Consider the following 16,257-nt stretch of genomic DNA (forward strand, 5'->3'; position numbering starts at 1 on the left):
GACCAACTAGCTTAACCAACTTGTTGATGAAACTAACAGTACCATACAGAATGAAGACTCCTCAAGATAATTCTAGGATTGTCTTAGCAATTTTTATTGGTGTATATGGTTTTCAAGTCAACCATGACAAAATAGGAGTTATGAGTCTAATTCGAGAGACCCTTAGATGGCTTATTGATCAGGGTTACAAAGTAATAACATAAGGATAGATCTTCAAGCCACTAGGCATCCCAATGGATTTCAAGGTCTCTCTAGATCAAAGATGGTCATGGGTTGCATAAAAAATTAAGTCCTAATAATTACCAATGTTATCCAATAGAAACATTAGCAAATATGTAATCTCCCTTGTTTTATCAATTTTTACTTTTGTTTAATAAAATTATTGCCTTTTCATAAAAAAAGAAGCAAGGATTTGAGCATGTTTTTAAAAAGGTTTTTATCGATTTTATAATTTAATTACAATTTAAAGAAAGCCAGTCTTCATTTAAACAACTGAAAACTCGAATAGTGACTTTGAAGTGTAAGCCAAGCAAGGTGATTTTCTAGTGAACTAAGGAATCTCTTAGATAATACTTAACTGATTTTAATGTGGAGAAAATTTCAGCTTGTTTTCCTCAAATCGAACCAACATTTTGAAATTCAAGCCACGGCTTTCTTAGAAAACTTTGCATCGACTTACTCCAAACACAAAACTTGAACGATAGGTAACGGCGCCGTTAGTTGGCCGGTAGAGATGACGACGACCGTCTGCCTTCCCTTTCTCCTCAGGAAGCTTTGTTTGCGTGGACCGGCAATGAATGAATCGAGGCAATCGGGCAAAAACAAAACAAGGAGAAGAAGCAGTCTTCGTTTCTGATTGAACGTTTCCGGTGCTTTTGAAGTTTGGAGCCATCGCCAGTCCCAGGCCATCCGGCAGCTCATCTTCGGATTCTTATCCCTTCATCTTCTCCAGTTTCCCTGACTCATATCCAGGCCTCGATCTTCATCGCTCTTGTCGCTCCTGTTTTGATCGCAGGCTTTCAGATCTCGAGTACCAGAAGTAGGCGCAATAAAGGAGAGCCTGCCTTCCCATGGATGCTTGAATGCTGCGGCCGTTTTCCTTCTCTTATGACCGCAGGTTAGGGCTGGTAGTCAGATGGATTTTCTCAGTTGCCGAAGAGCTGTAGCATACATCCTTGCCGTCGTTTTGTCGGCGGCTTTTCATGGTCGAGTGCGTGGATTATCTGTTGCCGCGGATTCTCCTTCTGCTGCGCTCTGCGAGAAGGTTTCCTTTGCAGACGTTATCTTGCTGGGAGGCAACCAGTGCGCTCGCCATGCCTATCAAACGGACTACAACACCGAGGACCCCAATGTGGTGTCTACCGTGCTGGAGGTAAGCAATGATATTTTGTTCTTTCTGTTTTGTAAGACGAGCTGCATATTATTTTCACTCACGCTACTCCAATCTTTTGACAGGTAGATGGTAGGGCCTTGGACAAGGCTCTGACTTCTCTCCAGAGCAAGGAAACCTTTGTTGCAGTGCTCTTTTATGCCAAGTGGTGTCCCTTCTCAACTGTCCTCCGGCCTAAGTTTGACTTTCTCTCCATTGCATTTCCTGCTGTACGGCATGTTGCAGTGGAATCAAGTGCCCTTTGGCCCAGGTATTTCCAAATGTCTGATGTGCTTCAAAGCAAGCAATATAGTGTGTTGTGGTGATTATGTTTTGGGAGTGTTGTAGGAGGTATTGTCTATGCACACTTGCTTTGTCTTCTTTATGATGATAGATATGCAGTTTTAAACAAACGTGTGTTGGCTTGGTATTCGATTACATAAATGGCGGTTTCTTTTCAGTGCACATTTTTTCAATGGGCTCAAATGTTGGTCTGCTGTTCATTTTTCTATAAGTGAATGGGTATTTGGTGTATAAGTTATTTGTAAGTTGTTGTTTTGTAAAGTGGGACTATATGAGTCGAGTGCCTTTTACTGGTAGTATCATGTTGCAATGGAATTAATTGCATTGTTTCTCATATTAGAGGGGGAAGCATAATAACATTGCTAAGATGCCCAAAACTATTTGGCAATGAGCAATTGAAGTTGTGTTTTTCAATGCCTTTAAATCTCTTGTTTGCTCAGGATCCATTGGCTGCCACTTGCATTGATGATTGAAAACACAAAGTTTTTCTTGTGTTTGACATCTTCCACACCAAAGAAGGATATTGGTTTGAATATTGGAAGATTAGGTAGTTCATAGTTATGAGCTATCTTAGCATTACATAGATTGATGCCTGTCAATATCGCATGATAGAACAAATAGGCATGCAAGGTAAGGAAGAGAGAAACAAAAATGATTACTTTTAGTGAGAAATATACAATATAGTTTAAGAGATAAGGCGCTTCGAGATGGAGACATATGCAGACTTTCTCTTTGCATTTTTGTATATATTTGCATCCTTATACAAGATTCTTCAGTGTAGATTTTTTGCATTACTCACTGTCTCTCTCTCTCTCTCTCTCTCTGTCTCTCCTCTCTTTGTTTACTCTGTCTTGGTCATACGCTTCCGCATTGCTTCACTTTGACATGTCTCTGTCTCGCAAGCGCGTTTTGCGGCAACAGGACTTGTTGGGATGACATTTGGGCTTCTTGAGGGCTCGGATGATTGTCCCTTTTGTCTATGATGTCGGCCCACAAAGATTAACATGAATCAATTTAAGAGGCGTCTCAGTTCTATGTGAAGTCTGCTAGGGGAATGGGGAGGCAATGGGGTACAATGCTACTTTTCGAGCTGACAAGCTTCACATATATCTTGTGATAGCTTTAGGAGTGGAAATCCATTGACCATCTATTGATGTGACAAGTCAAAGAGAGAGTCATATTTGAGATGTTCTAAGCAAAAATGCCAAAGATGACTAGTGCTCGTACGCTCTCGTGTAGTGGCAAAAGCTTGGAAGCAGTGGAACTCAAAGCCCTTGGCTATCAGCTTGGAAAGAAATTGTCATGTGGTACAAGCCATTAGGTTGTGCCTCACTGTGAGCAATCACTAAACAAGTTTGAGAGTCAAGGACCTTGACTGTGGTTGTTGTGAAGAAGACTGCTCGACCCAACTGGCAAAGTTGTTGAACGGATAACAAGTTCACCCCTAGCTACATAGTCTTTTTGGTGGACATTTCATGTCAGTTTGGAATTTTAGGCAATTTTTTCTAATGGACATTTCATGTTGGTTTAACATTTATGATTCTAGTCGGCCAACATTAATGCTAGCTGAGTAATCTTTATTTGAGGCATTTTTAATGCCTGTATAGGGGGGCTCCTCCTCTTTAGTCATGGTCATTCACCTCCTATAGGTTCTAGTGGAGAGAGGGAGCTAGTGCTCGTGCCTTGACAGCCAGTGATTCATGTTGGATTTGTATTGTCTCATATCTTGCTATATGGATTCCATTTCCCAAGCACCTCTTTACTGTTGAGTTCTTTATGCAGTGTTTCTCTTTCCTTTGTCTGTTGTTTCAGCAATCTATTATAGCATTTTTCCATGCTTCCATCATTGTATCCACTTTTGACAATATGATAGGTAGCTCCACTGTCCATTGTCCATACAATAGCTAAAGTACTCAGTGGTGACAAGTAGGTCTCTGCAATCACCTGGTTAGGGGGCAAATGGCAAATGCGGATGAGACTTGCATCCTCAAATATTTCTATGGAGATGGTGTTGGCCTTTGCAGACCAGTCATACAAGCCCTCTGGCGTTGAGAACGTTATTGTGTATGATGTTGACCGGTTTAGATGTGGGTTTGGTCTTGCCATTGGCTTTGCTGAGGGTTGCCACCACCTTTCTGTTAGCGGTAGAGTCATCCCCTGGACAGGCTGTGTTAGGGTTTTTGCATAGTTAGGGTTTGGTACAGCAGTACGGCAGAGGGCAGAAGCCACGTCAGTTGGTAGCAGGCAAAGTACAATGCCACATCAGCAGCCACGTCAGCAGATTGCGCAGGTGCCATGTGGCAGCCTGCAGTGCAGTCGGACAGTTATTTGGCACCATTTTATTGCAGTCGGCTGCATTTAATGCAGCCGACCTGGTTATTTTTATGCTTTTTATTTCTGCTTTATATAGCAGTCCTCCAGCACATTGTTGACACATTATTCAGTGATTTCAGATTTTGATCTTGAGATTTGTTGGCCGAGACAGACTGTGCTCGGGTTGACGGAGATCGAGGTCATCAAGTCGAAGACATACGTAGATATTTCCTTTGCCCCCTTGTGTATTTCTGCACTCTTATACAGCATACTACATCGCAGATTTTTTGCATTTACAGTCTCCTTTTCTCTCTCTTCTCTCTGTGTTCACTCTCTCTGAGTCTTTGTACTACGCTTTCGCATCGCTGCACTCTGACATGGTATCAGAGCGTTGAAGATGGACTAATTGAGGGCTGAACCTATCTGAAGAGGAGATTTCAGCGCGACACAAGGCTGCGTTTCCAGGATTCGAGGGCGAGCAGGAGGGCTGTGCATCAGATCAAGGCTGAAGCGAGCGTGGGCGTGTAGAAAAGGAGTCTAATCAGTGAATTTGCTGTAGGTTATTGCTGTTCGAAGGGGAGGAAGATTGCGTTTAAGACCTTCCATTGCAGATTTTACCTTTTCATCGCCTCCGGCGGGTGAAGAAGGTTTGGGCAGTGGAGGAACCAGCCCTAGAAGGCTGCGTTTTCACAGTCAGAGGGGGCTGATTTTGCGTTTGTGTAGGTATTGCAGGTTAACATGTCTACAGAGATTGATTTGGAGTTCCAGTCGATCACGGACAGGAAGGGGCCTGTCCTACCAGCTCTTCCATTGGATCAAAAGATTGATGGTGACAATTGCCGCATATGGCGGGTGATGATGTTGGCCATTTTGGAGTCTTATGATTTGGTGGAATTGGTGGAGGAGGAGATTAACACGCCCTCGGTGAGGGATGAGTCCAAACTCTCTTCCAATGCTCGCACGGAGTTGACCAAGGCCCAATCTCATTGGGACAAACTGAATGCCAGGATTCGATCTTTTCTGTTTCTGTCTTGCACTACAGCCGTGAAAGCTCACATCGAGCACTTGACGGTGGCTCGAGAGATATGGTTGGAGCTTGATTAGATGTACAACTGGATGACCTTGATGAAGAGGGTTTCTTTGGAGGTGCAGATGCGGACCTTGTCCGTCAATAAGTCTTCTTCACTTCGGGAACACATCAACAAGCTTCGGCAGCTTCATATGCAGGTTTAAAATGTGGGGAATGTCAAAAGATGGTGTACGAGCGAGACAGTAGGGTTTGCGGGGAGGAACACGGAGTGAACTCGGCAAACATGGAGAAGAGAAGAGAAGAGAGAAGAATTCTGATGAATGGAATGATGAAGATTTGAATCATGGAGTGAATGTGATACAAGGGAGCAAGGGTGCCGTAGCACAAGGAAGATGATGAAGACAACCACGAACTATGAAACGCAATGTTCTCCTGAAGGGGTGTGAGGGTAGTGGAGAGGCTGGAGAGAAGAGGTGACGGACTAAATGAATCAGCCGTGAGGAATGAATGAGAGAGTGGCCTATAAATAGGCACAGTCAGTCTAGGATGGCGCTCCTTTTTGGGGCTGCAAACCCTAAATGCAAAATGCAAAAATGCATAAACGCGAACTGTGGGTGAAGGGTTTCTCAACATCCCCTCTCAGGCCCAAAAAGGGGAATAAGAGAAGAGTGAGGTGGAGATGCAATGCTACATGGTGAAGAATGCTCATGGAGTAGATGCCACTTGGACAGTGTCCCTCGTGGGAAAATTGTTCACTTGCCCAAGTGCCCTAGTACATAGATGATGAAATCATGCAATGCATAGGAGGAATGTCAGACTGTGTGGTGCTGAGAACCATAAGGATATGCATGTACTTGATCTCGATAGGTGGCTCCATGCTGACCAAGGGACGAAGGCAAGAAGAAGAGGAGGAAGAAGATGTAGAGGATCCCTAAGATCCAAGATTTCCACCGGAAAGGGAACCTGCAGTAAAGACCAGTAGATAGAGTGAACTGGAGAACCCGAAACACAACCTCAAGAGAGAAGCCACTAGCTCCTTGCATCCATGCTGGAAGGAATATGAAGGCCTTGTCACCAAGTCGCGGCTGAACCTCCAAAGTCCCGATCTAGGTGATACTTGAAGATCCTGGGTATCAGTAGAAGAGATGACTGGTCGAAGACAGCCACCCCAAGAAAGTAGAGGAGGGGTAAAAAAATTCATGTGGAGTAGGTTCTCCCTCTTAGGTGGGAGGTGGAGGGGCCCTTGCTGAAGTCGAAGAAGTAGATGTCCCCTCTGAGGGCAAAGAAATAACATCTCCCTTTGAATCTCCCTCTTAAGTAGATAGGGGATCCAAAACTCATGGATCATGGGCTTCGAAATGTTTGATGACGAAGGAAGTGCCGCCGGTCGTGCGGAAGAAGGTATCTAGGGTGTCAAAGAGCTCCCAGAGGTAGCCTCTCGAACCTGAGTAGTCGAGGGTGGGGCTCAGAATGAGCAAGAGGTGGGCAACAGTCGCTGTCTCTTAGTGGAGTAGACTGGGTAGTTGAAGAAGAGGAAGGAATCGAGCAGCCACTGTCTCTCAAAGGAGCAGACTGACAAGGAGATGGTATCAAACAATCACTGTCTCTTGATGGAGCTGACTGCAGATCTGTAGGCCGTGGAAGCCACTGTACCTTAAAATAAGTGGGAGAAGATTGCCGCTAGCATTGCGACGATCTCTAGGAGGTCGTAGCGCCAATCGATTCTCCATGTGCTCAAAAGGACTTGGTGCGCATCGGATGCGTCTTATTGCCTTGAGCATAGTACTCTGATAGGCGATGCAGAACAATCTTTGTGGTCCAGAAAGGAAAGGTGGCACAAGGAGTGCTTGGTGGAAGACGCATATACTCCGGGGGGGTGGGGAGCAAAGGTCGAAGTCGGCAAGCATTGGTGGTGTGTTGGGTGATGCCACAGTAGGAGCACCCAGTAGTCTGGTCATCTGTTGGTAAAGAAGCCATGGATACCAGTGTGCCTTGTTGAAGAAGGAAGAGGTCAGCCACCACGAACCACGAACCGCAATGTCCGCCTCAAGGGGTGAGAGGGTAGTGGAAGGGTTGGAAGTGAGATGCCAGTGGGGGGAGGATGCGACCAGTAGTAAGAGATTGCAACCAGTAGAAAAACGCAGGTGAGGAGAGAGAGAGACTAAAAATGCAGGCAGGACAGCTTGTAGGAGAGAGAAAGACTAAAAACGCAGGCAGCAGGTGAGGAGAGAGAAAGACTAAAAACGCAGGTAGGACAGCTTGCAAGAGAGAGAAAGACTAAAAACGTAGGCAGGACAGCCTACAGGAGAGAAAAACTGCAGCGACTGCAATAGGAGAGAGAAAACTACTAGGGCGGCAACTGGGGCCTGCAAATGCAGCAATTTACTGACGTGGCAGGCTGTACGACAGCAGTGCAGATGATCAACAATCAGTCGTGAGGTAGAAACAACAGCAATCAGCATGTGGAGGGCTGGAAACAGGCGCCAGACTGTAGGGAACAGTGATGGACATCAAGGGCTGAGATGTTCTCTGCGAACGGGGTGTGGGCAGCAAGCTGATAACACCTGAAACTTGCAAAAACGAGATTTTGATGCAGCTGAAGAAGAAGAGAAGTGGATGCCGAACCCGCCGCCGGTCTTTGGCTTCATTGCAGTGGAGGATCTTTGCCATTGCTTGAGGAGATCCAGCTCTGATACCATGTCAAAAGATGACGTACCAGCGAGACAATAAGGTTTGCGGTGAGGAACACGGAGTGAACTCAGTAAACATGGAGAAGAGAAGAGAAGAGAGAAGAAACTCTGATGAATGGAATGATGAAGATCTGAATCATGGAGTGAATGTGATACAAGGAAACAAGGGTGCCGTAGCACAAGGAAGATGATGAAGACAGCCAAGAACTATGAACCGCAATGTCCTCGTGAAGGGGTGTGTTAGATTACGGGAGATAGATTTCTTCAGACTGATGGAAGCACGAGTGTCCTTCACCTCCCAGCCACGCCTAGATAAGTGCTGGCTCTCAATCTTATCTCTTTGCCAGCCGTCAACTTGCTGGAGTCCTACTATTCCTGGACTCCCTTACTCTCTAGGCTCCCCTTGACCCCGTTCGGGCGCCCAAGAGCCCGGACGGTCATTCTCGTGCATGTTCCCCTAAATTTACCTTAATGTAACATTAAATATCCCTTTTAATATCACATTCCACACTTATGACATTAATGTAACATTAAGTATTACTTTTAATGTTACATTAATGTCACATTTCCTTCCCCTTAAAAATTTGTTTCGTCCTCGAAAACGATATTTGGAAGGTCTAACTGTAAATCGGGAAACCTTTTCTTTAAAGTACTTACTCGCTCCCATGTTGAGCTTTCCTCTGAACAATCTTTCCACTTAACCAAACATTCTTGATAAATAGTATTCCTCGTTCGTCTATTACGAACATTTAATATTTTTTCTGGTTCATGTGGATTAGATTGGTCATAGAATAACTCCTCAATATCATCATTTAAGATTAGATTATCCAAATCACCCAGCTTCTTCCTTAGTTTGCTTACATGAAAAACTGGATGTATTTTACTACCAGTAGGTAGTTGGAGCTTGTAAGCCAATTCTCCCACCCTTTTAAGTATTATGAAAGGACCACAATACCTTGGTGAAAGCTTTGGACAATGTCCCTTTTTCATAGTTTTAGTTTGTTCAGGCACCTTAAGATAGACCAATTCTCCTTCTTCAAAGGAGATGTCTCTTCGGTGAGGATCTGCATATGCTCTAGCTCGACTTTGAGCCTTTTTAATATTTTCTTGAGCAAATTTTAACATATTATTCATATCCTCCAAAAAGTCTTTAGCTGCCTGAACCTTTTCTTTATGCAGTCCTACTGCAAAAGGAGCTCTGGGCTGAAACCCATACATCAACATAAATGGACTATATCCAGTGGAAGAGTGTTTGGCACTGTTATATGCAAACTCTGCTATCGGTAAATACTCTTTCCAATTAGTTTGCCTTTTGCTTACATATGCCCTAAGCATATCTTCAAGAATTTGGTTAACCCTTTCAGTTTGCCCATCTGTTTGCGGATGATCCGCCGTACTCATGCTAAGTTTAGTATCCAATTTCCTAAATACCGCACGCCAAAAATGGCTATCAAATTTTCTATCCCGATCAGAAACTATATTTGCCGGAAGGCCATACAATCGGTATATGTTCTCTACGAACAATCTAGCCAATTCTGGTGTTTTAACATCAGTAGAAGTTGGAATAAACCTAGCCATTTTGGTTAACCTATCCACAATTACCCACACAGAGTCGTGCCCCCTCTGTGTTCTAGGTAAAGCAACAATAAAATCCATGGAGATACTCTCCCATTTTCCCGAAGGAATTTCTAATGGATGGAGAAGTCCTCCCATTTTTAATTTTTCAGCTTTATTAACCTGGCATTTATTACATTTGACCACATAGTCAAGGACGTCCTTATTCATTCCAGGCCAATAGAACTGCCTTTTAATAAGACTATAAGTCTTATTAACTCTTGGATGTCCCGCACTAGGGGTATCATGACACTCAAAGAGTATCTGGCGCATTATTTCTATATCTTTCGGGACACATACCCTACCCTTGTAGAGTAAATAACCATTATCAATGGTAAAATTCTTCCACTTGAAACCAGTTTGAGCAACCCCTGATGCTCCATTTCCTAGTTGAACATCTTCAGATATTCCTTCCTCAGTAGAAGCACTTTCATTTGGATCCCCATTTTTTATTGCTTCCCATATGTTGGAATATGCCGGATCAACCTAACATTTCTCTTTTAAAGATTCAAGCAAATTGGAAGTGAACTGAGTAAAACTCAATTCATTAATGATGGGCATTCTGCTGAGTGCATCAGCTACTATATTATACTTTCCTTTTCTATATCTTATTTCATAGTCGAACTCTTGGAGGAGTTCGGCCCATCTGGCTTTACGCCCATGTAAATCTGGTTGATCATTAAGCCACTTAATGCTTTCATGATCCGATAAAATCAAAAGTTTGGCACCATACAAATAGTGCCTCCATTTCTTCATTGCATGTACTATTGCATACAGCTCCCTCTCATAAACAGAATAATTCTGTTTTGCACGATCTAATTTCTTGCTTTCAAAAGCAACTGGTCGACCTTCTTGTAATAAGACCGCGCCTATTGCCTTGTCACTGGCATCAGCTTCAACCATAAATGGTTTATTGGGATCCACTATTAATAATACTGGAGCTGTAGCAATAGCTACCTTAAGTTTTTGAAAACTTTCATTTTGGTCTGTTCCCCAATTAAAACTTTTCCCTTTCCCTTTAAGTTGGTCTGTCATTGGAACAGCTATTTTGGCATAATCTCGAATGAATCTACGATAAAATCCAGGTAAACCTAGGAAGATCTGCAGCTCTTCCAGGTTCCGTGGAGGTGGCCATTCAATAATTGCCCTTACTTTTTTTGGATCCATGTTGATTCCCTCTTTCGAGATTATATGCCCTAAATATTTGACCTCTTGTGCAAAGAATTCACATTTAGTTTTCTTTGCATAAAGGGAATGTGTTCTTAACAGTTGGAATACTAATAATAAGTGTTCCAAATGTTCTTCTCTTGATTTACTAAAGATCAAGATATCATCCAAAAAGACTACTGCAAAATGTCCTAGATAGGGCCGTAAAACACTATTCATCAGCTTCATAAAGGTAGCTGGTGCATTAGTGAGTCCAAAAGGCATCACAAAAAAATCATAATGGCCGTATCTAGTACGAAATGCCGTTTTGGAAATATCTTGTGCCTTAATTCTTATTTGGTGATAACCTGATCTTAAGTCTATCTTTGTGAAGAATTTTGCTCCTTGCAATTGATCAAAAAGATCTTCCATTCTGGGCATAGAAAATTTATTCTTCACCGTTATTTTATTAAGTGCTCTATAGTCAACACAAAGTCGCATAGAACCATCTTTTTTCTTTACCAATAAAATTGGTGAAGCCCAAGGTGAATTACTGGGTTGAATAAACCCTTTATCCAGGTAATCCTTAATTTGTCTTTTAACTTCTTGATGCTGTGTTTCACTTAACCTATATGGTGGTTTTGAAATTGGGTGTGTATCCTTATTTATATCAATTGGATGATTTATTTCACCCCTATCTGGTGGAAGGCCACTAGGTAAATCAGAAGGAAACACATCTTTAAAATCATCTAACAAACTGTTCAATTCTTTATTTACGTTCAATTCGCAAACATAAGAAAATTGTTGCTTTATATTACAGAAAGTAAAAGTACTCTGTACAGGAAGAGACCATAACATATATACCTCACAAACTTCCTTCTTTATCAGCTTCTGAACTTCAGTCGAACACAGCAAAGGATTATCAAATACTTCATGTTCACCTTGAATGACAAAAATCTTACCATCCCTTTCAAATTCCAGTGTATTATGGTGATAGCTACGTTTCAAGGATGGTTCCAATCCCCATAGCCACTCCCTCCCTAGAGCAATGTCAGCTCTTTCCATGTTCATTATTTGGAAATCAAGCTTATCTTTATATCCTTGAATCTCGATTTCCAAATTGGATACCATTGTATCCCATATTTTATTGTCTTGGCCTTGCATCATACGCACAACGTATTGATACTCACTGTTTTGTTGGGGAAGTTTCAATTTTTTGACAAGTGCATAATTTATAAAATTATGTGTGGCAGAGTCATCAATGATGACTCTAACCCGTTTTCCAGCTATCAATCCATGTACTCTAAGTAAATCATGTGGCCCAAAGGTAGGCTGCCACAAAGAAGTTGACATACAACACTTATGTTGTACATCCATGTGCAAGACCTCTAAAGATTTATACTTTTCATGCCCCTTTAATTCTAAGGTCTGCACTACATGGATTTGTTTTTCTTTTCCCTTGCCCTTGTTCTTTTCTTTGTCTTCCCCCTTTACCTGGACGCATACTATCTTCATAAATTAATGCAAATTTAATTGCCTCTTCAAGCGTCTTAGGTAAACTCCGTTTTACTTCCTTTTTACAGGCTTTATCCAGTCCCCTAATGAATCCTCTTGTTTTTTGGAATTCATCAATTCCTTCTAGTTTGAGGATTATCTCACGATATTCCTCCAAATATGTCAGTAGGGGTCGTCCCTTTTGTCTGACATAATCCCAATCTTCCCAATTTCTTTCCATTTCATTTTCAGGAAGAAATTCTTTTAAAAATACGGATTCAAATTGAGCCCAAGTTTCAGGTATTTTATTCGCCTCCTTTAAGGTTCGCCACCACTTATATGCTTTGGGGCCCAAAGTTAAACTGGCCTCCAGTGCTTGGAGATGTGGTGGTGTATTTTTTAATTTATGTAAATCTTCCCATTTTTGGAGGAAATTAAAGATTGTATCTTTATTCCTATCTTTTTCCTCCCCGTAAAATTGAGGTGGTTTCATATCCTTTAAAACCAGATTATCCCTCAATTTATGATAGGTTTGGGGTTCTTTAGAATCTCGAATGGTCGCATCTAAATCTTTCGATGAAGATGGGACATCTGAGATTTCTATCTTATTTTTGTCTTTTTCCAACAATAAAGTTAACTGAGATTTTATTTCAGTTAGTGTTTGAGTTAAAAACTCCATTTGAACCCCCTAAGTTTGCACACGAGCAGAAAGATCATCAAATTGCTCTCTCGTGGCAAAAAATTCTTCCCATTGTTCTTCTTGTATATCTGGTTCATGGGGATCTACCATAGGTTGATCCCCAGAACTAGAACTTTCCATTACCCTTTCTTTCCCTTTTTCTGCCATTAATACACTGGAATTGGAAAACAAAAATAAGAAATTTGCATACAAGATAAAATACTTCCCTGATTTTTATGGCAGGCTGTGGCTTCAGTTATGTATGAAGTTTTCTGCCTGTCTCACAGCAGTCGCAGTCTTATCCGCCTCAGAAGCAGTCCTATCTGTCAACAGCAATCTGATACTAGCAGCTCCACTTCTGATCTGTTTCTCGCGGCTGCTGGCAGCTTTACGTCTGAGCTGGTTCGTCCTCGCGAATGCTGGCGACTCCACTCCTGGTCCTCGCGGATGCTGGTGGCTGCTCCCCTGGTCCTAGTTGGTCTTCGTGACCCTAGTCCTTACGTTTTTTATTATTATTCTTTTCTGTCCGTAACGAGACGGGTCGCCTTGATATGGTGTAATCGTTTCCTGCCCGCAACGAAATGGTCACATTAATGTGACGTGACGTGGCTTCTCCTTTTAATTTTTTCTTCGCGGCCCATTTTCTTATGTGACGAGGCAGGGCGGAAATACTGCACGCGACGGGACAGGGTAGACGACACGCTTTCTCATGCGATGGAACAGAACACTTCCAACTGATGGCCCGTTTCTTGACTGACGGCCTGACATATTCTTAATGATCAGAAACATAGGCTCTGATACCAATGTTAGATTACGGGAGATAGATTTCTTCAGACTGATGGAAGCACGAGTGTTCTTCACCTCCCAGCCACGCCTAGATAAGTGCTGGCCCTCAATCTTATCTCTTTGCCAGCCGTCAACTTGCTGGAGTCCTACTATTCCTGGACTCCCTTACTCTCTAGGCTCCCCTTGACCCCGTTCGGGCGCCCAAGAGCCCGGACGGTCATTCTCTTGCATGTTCCCCTAAATTTACCTTAATGTAACATTAAATATCCCTTTTAATGTCACATTCCACACTTATGACATTAATGTAACATTAAGTATTACTTTTAATGTTACATTAATGTCATAGGGTGTGAGGGTAGTGGAGAGGCTGGAGAGAAGAGGTGACGGACTGAATGAATCAGCTGTGAGGAATGAATGAGAGAGTGGCCTATAAATAGGCATAGTCAGTCTAGGATGGCGCCCCTTTTTGGGGCTGTAAACCCTAAACGCAAAACGTAGAAACGCAAAAACGCTAATTGCGGGTGAAGGATTTCTCAACAGGGAAGCCTATTTCCTCCGAAGACATAGCGATTGCATTATCGTCCTAGTTGCCGTCAGGATTCGGTACTTTTTATTCCGCTCTTATTGCGTGAGGGTGAGAGTTGACTCTTCGTTGGGAAGAGTTGGTTCCTATGGTCTTGGACCAGGAGGAATAATTGAAGGGACAGAATGCTTCCAAATCGGAGGTATTGGTTGGCCAAGCCTCTCAGAAGAAGGGGAAGGACCAAAAGAAGAAGAAGGAGGACAACAAATCCAAGAAGGACAAGGATAAGGAATCGACTTGTCATATTTGTGGAAAGACCGGTCATTGGAAGAAGGATTGCCCTGACAAAGACAAGAAGGATACCAAGAAGAAGGACACGAAGGATTTTGGAGTGGTGGCTGCATCCTCATCAGTTGCTTTTCTAAACTTAGCAGTCATTGAGGACTCTACATCGAAGACTCCTGATGCTGCAATGATAGCTCCTTAGGCTCGTGAGTGGATCATGGACAGTGGTGCCTTACGGCACATGACTCCTTCTTTCATTGGTGTTGCCCATTTGCGACCTTCGCGTGGGCAGATTCTCATTGGAGACAACTCTTCTGTGTCTATTGCTGCGCGGGGTGAGATGCAACTTATTCCAGATAGACGTGGTGGTACCCATACTTCCGAGGTATTGCATGTGCCAGGTTTGGGGTATCATTTACTTTTGGTCCATAAGATTTGTGCTCTTGGCCTCTTGGTGGAGTTTGATAGTGATACTGTTCGAGTACTTGATTGTGGATCGAGGAAGGTTCTATCTACAGGGTATGAGGTGAATGACGTCTACAAATTGAAGTCTTCTTCAGCTCTTACTTCTCTTTTTACTTCTTAGACACAGTCCGAGTTATGGCATGCTCGGTTTGGCCACCTGAACTATGAGTACCTTTGAAAGGCGTTGCGAGGGTCATTTGTCGGAGGATTGTCAGACATAGTGGTGAGCCATCAGCCATGTGTCTCTTGCATTCGTGGGAAATTGCATCGGGATGCGATTCTCAACAAAGCTTCTAGGTGGCCTACTTCACCCATAGAGCTTGTATCTACGGATCTTTGTGGCCTGATGAGGACCGAGTCCCTGAAGGGGAGTTTGTACTTCATATTGATCGTAGATGACTACAGCAGGATGACTTGGGCCTATTTCCTGACTTTGAAGTTGGAGGCTTTCTCTCACTTCAAGGAGGTTTGGCTTCTCTTTGAAGAGAACCGTTCTGGCCGACGATTGAAGACCTTGCGTTTAGACAAGGGAGGTGAATTTATGTCTAATGAGGTTGCTCGTTTTTGTGCAGATAGGGGCATTCACTAGGAGTTTGCTAACACCAACACTCCCCAAGAGAATGGCATTTTGGAGTGGAAGAACTGAAGTGTGATCGAGATGGCACGCACCATGATGGAGCACCGACAGACACCTCAATTTCTGTGGGCCGAGGCAGTGACTACCGTAGTTCACATCCTCAATCGATCTCCCACTTCGACCGTTGATAGGATGACACCTTTTGAGGCTTACTTCGAGACTAAGCTTGATGTCTCTTATTTCAGGATCTTTGGGTGTCACGCTTATGTACACATTCCGAAGACGCAACGTGATAAGTTCGAGGCGGCGTCCCGATGAGAGGTTTTTGTTGGCTATAGCTCCCAGCTCCAAGGTTATCGTTTGTTTGATCCCGTCAAGCGGGATGTCTACACGAGCCGAGATGTGCGGTTCGTGGAAGTTCCGGTCACAGAGGGAGTGAGGAGCACCCCGTCCTTGGAGATCCAGGGAGAGTTGGGCTCCCGAGACAGCTCCTTTGGAGCCAGAGCCTCTTGATGGAGATTCTTCTTTTGATTCAGAGTCTTCTCTTCCACCAGCCACCCCCGAGGAGCTTTTGCCGGTGGATGTTCCTGAGTCCTCAGCAGATGGAGAGAGATGGGGAGAGGTTCGTCCTCCTATTTGGCCCGCGACACACTTCGAGATTTAGGGATCGAGGGGGTCCCTGAGGTGTGGGAACCGCAGGATGGACTGTGGAGGTCACAAAGGAACCAGATACATTCTTCGGAGCTTGTTTGCTCCAACTATTGTTTGCTGACCCGTGTTATGTAGGATCGAGAGCCCACTTCAATGAAGGAGGCTTTGCAATTTGATCATTGGCCGAAGGCCATGGAAGCCGAGTTGGAGGCTATTGAGAGAAATGGCACTTGGTCACTTGTACTTCGCCCCTCTCATAAGAAGGTGATTGGTGTCAAGTGGGTCTTCAAGACCAAGTACCTTAGCGATGGTTCTTTGGACAAGCACAAGGC

General features: G+C 43.5%; 1 protein-coding gene across 1 annotated transcript in view; it reads left to right on the forward strand.

Annotated features, from left to right (window-relative positions):
- Window positions 1-780: 780 nt before the first annotated feature.
- Window positions 781-16,257, forward strand: part of LOC148017615 (5'-adenylylsulfate reductase-like 4) — a 37,155-nt gene continuing 21,678 nt past the window's right edge. Inside the window, exons 1-2 of the mRNA XM_087663537.1 lie at window positions 781-1,372; window positions 1,456-1,640. Coding sequence (XP_087519663.1) covers window positions 1,136-1,372; window positions 1,456-1,640 — 422 coding nt within the window. The 5' untranslated portion in view covers window positions 781-1,135. The remainder of the gene's footprint in view (window positions 1,373-1,455; window positions 1,641-16,257) is intronic.

The sequence above is a fragment of the Lygodium microphyllum genome, chromosome 22 (assembly GCF_053477565.2).
Source record: "Lygodium microphyllum isolate KBCC chromosome 22, Lygodium_microphyllum_v1.1.10, whole genome shotgun sequence".
Taxonomy (NCBI): Eukaryota; Viridiplantae; Streptophyta; class Polypodiopsida; order Schizaeales; family Lygodiaceae; genus Lygodium; species Lygodium microphyllum.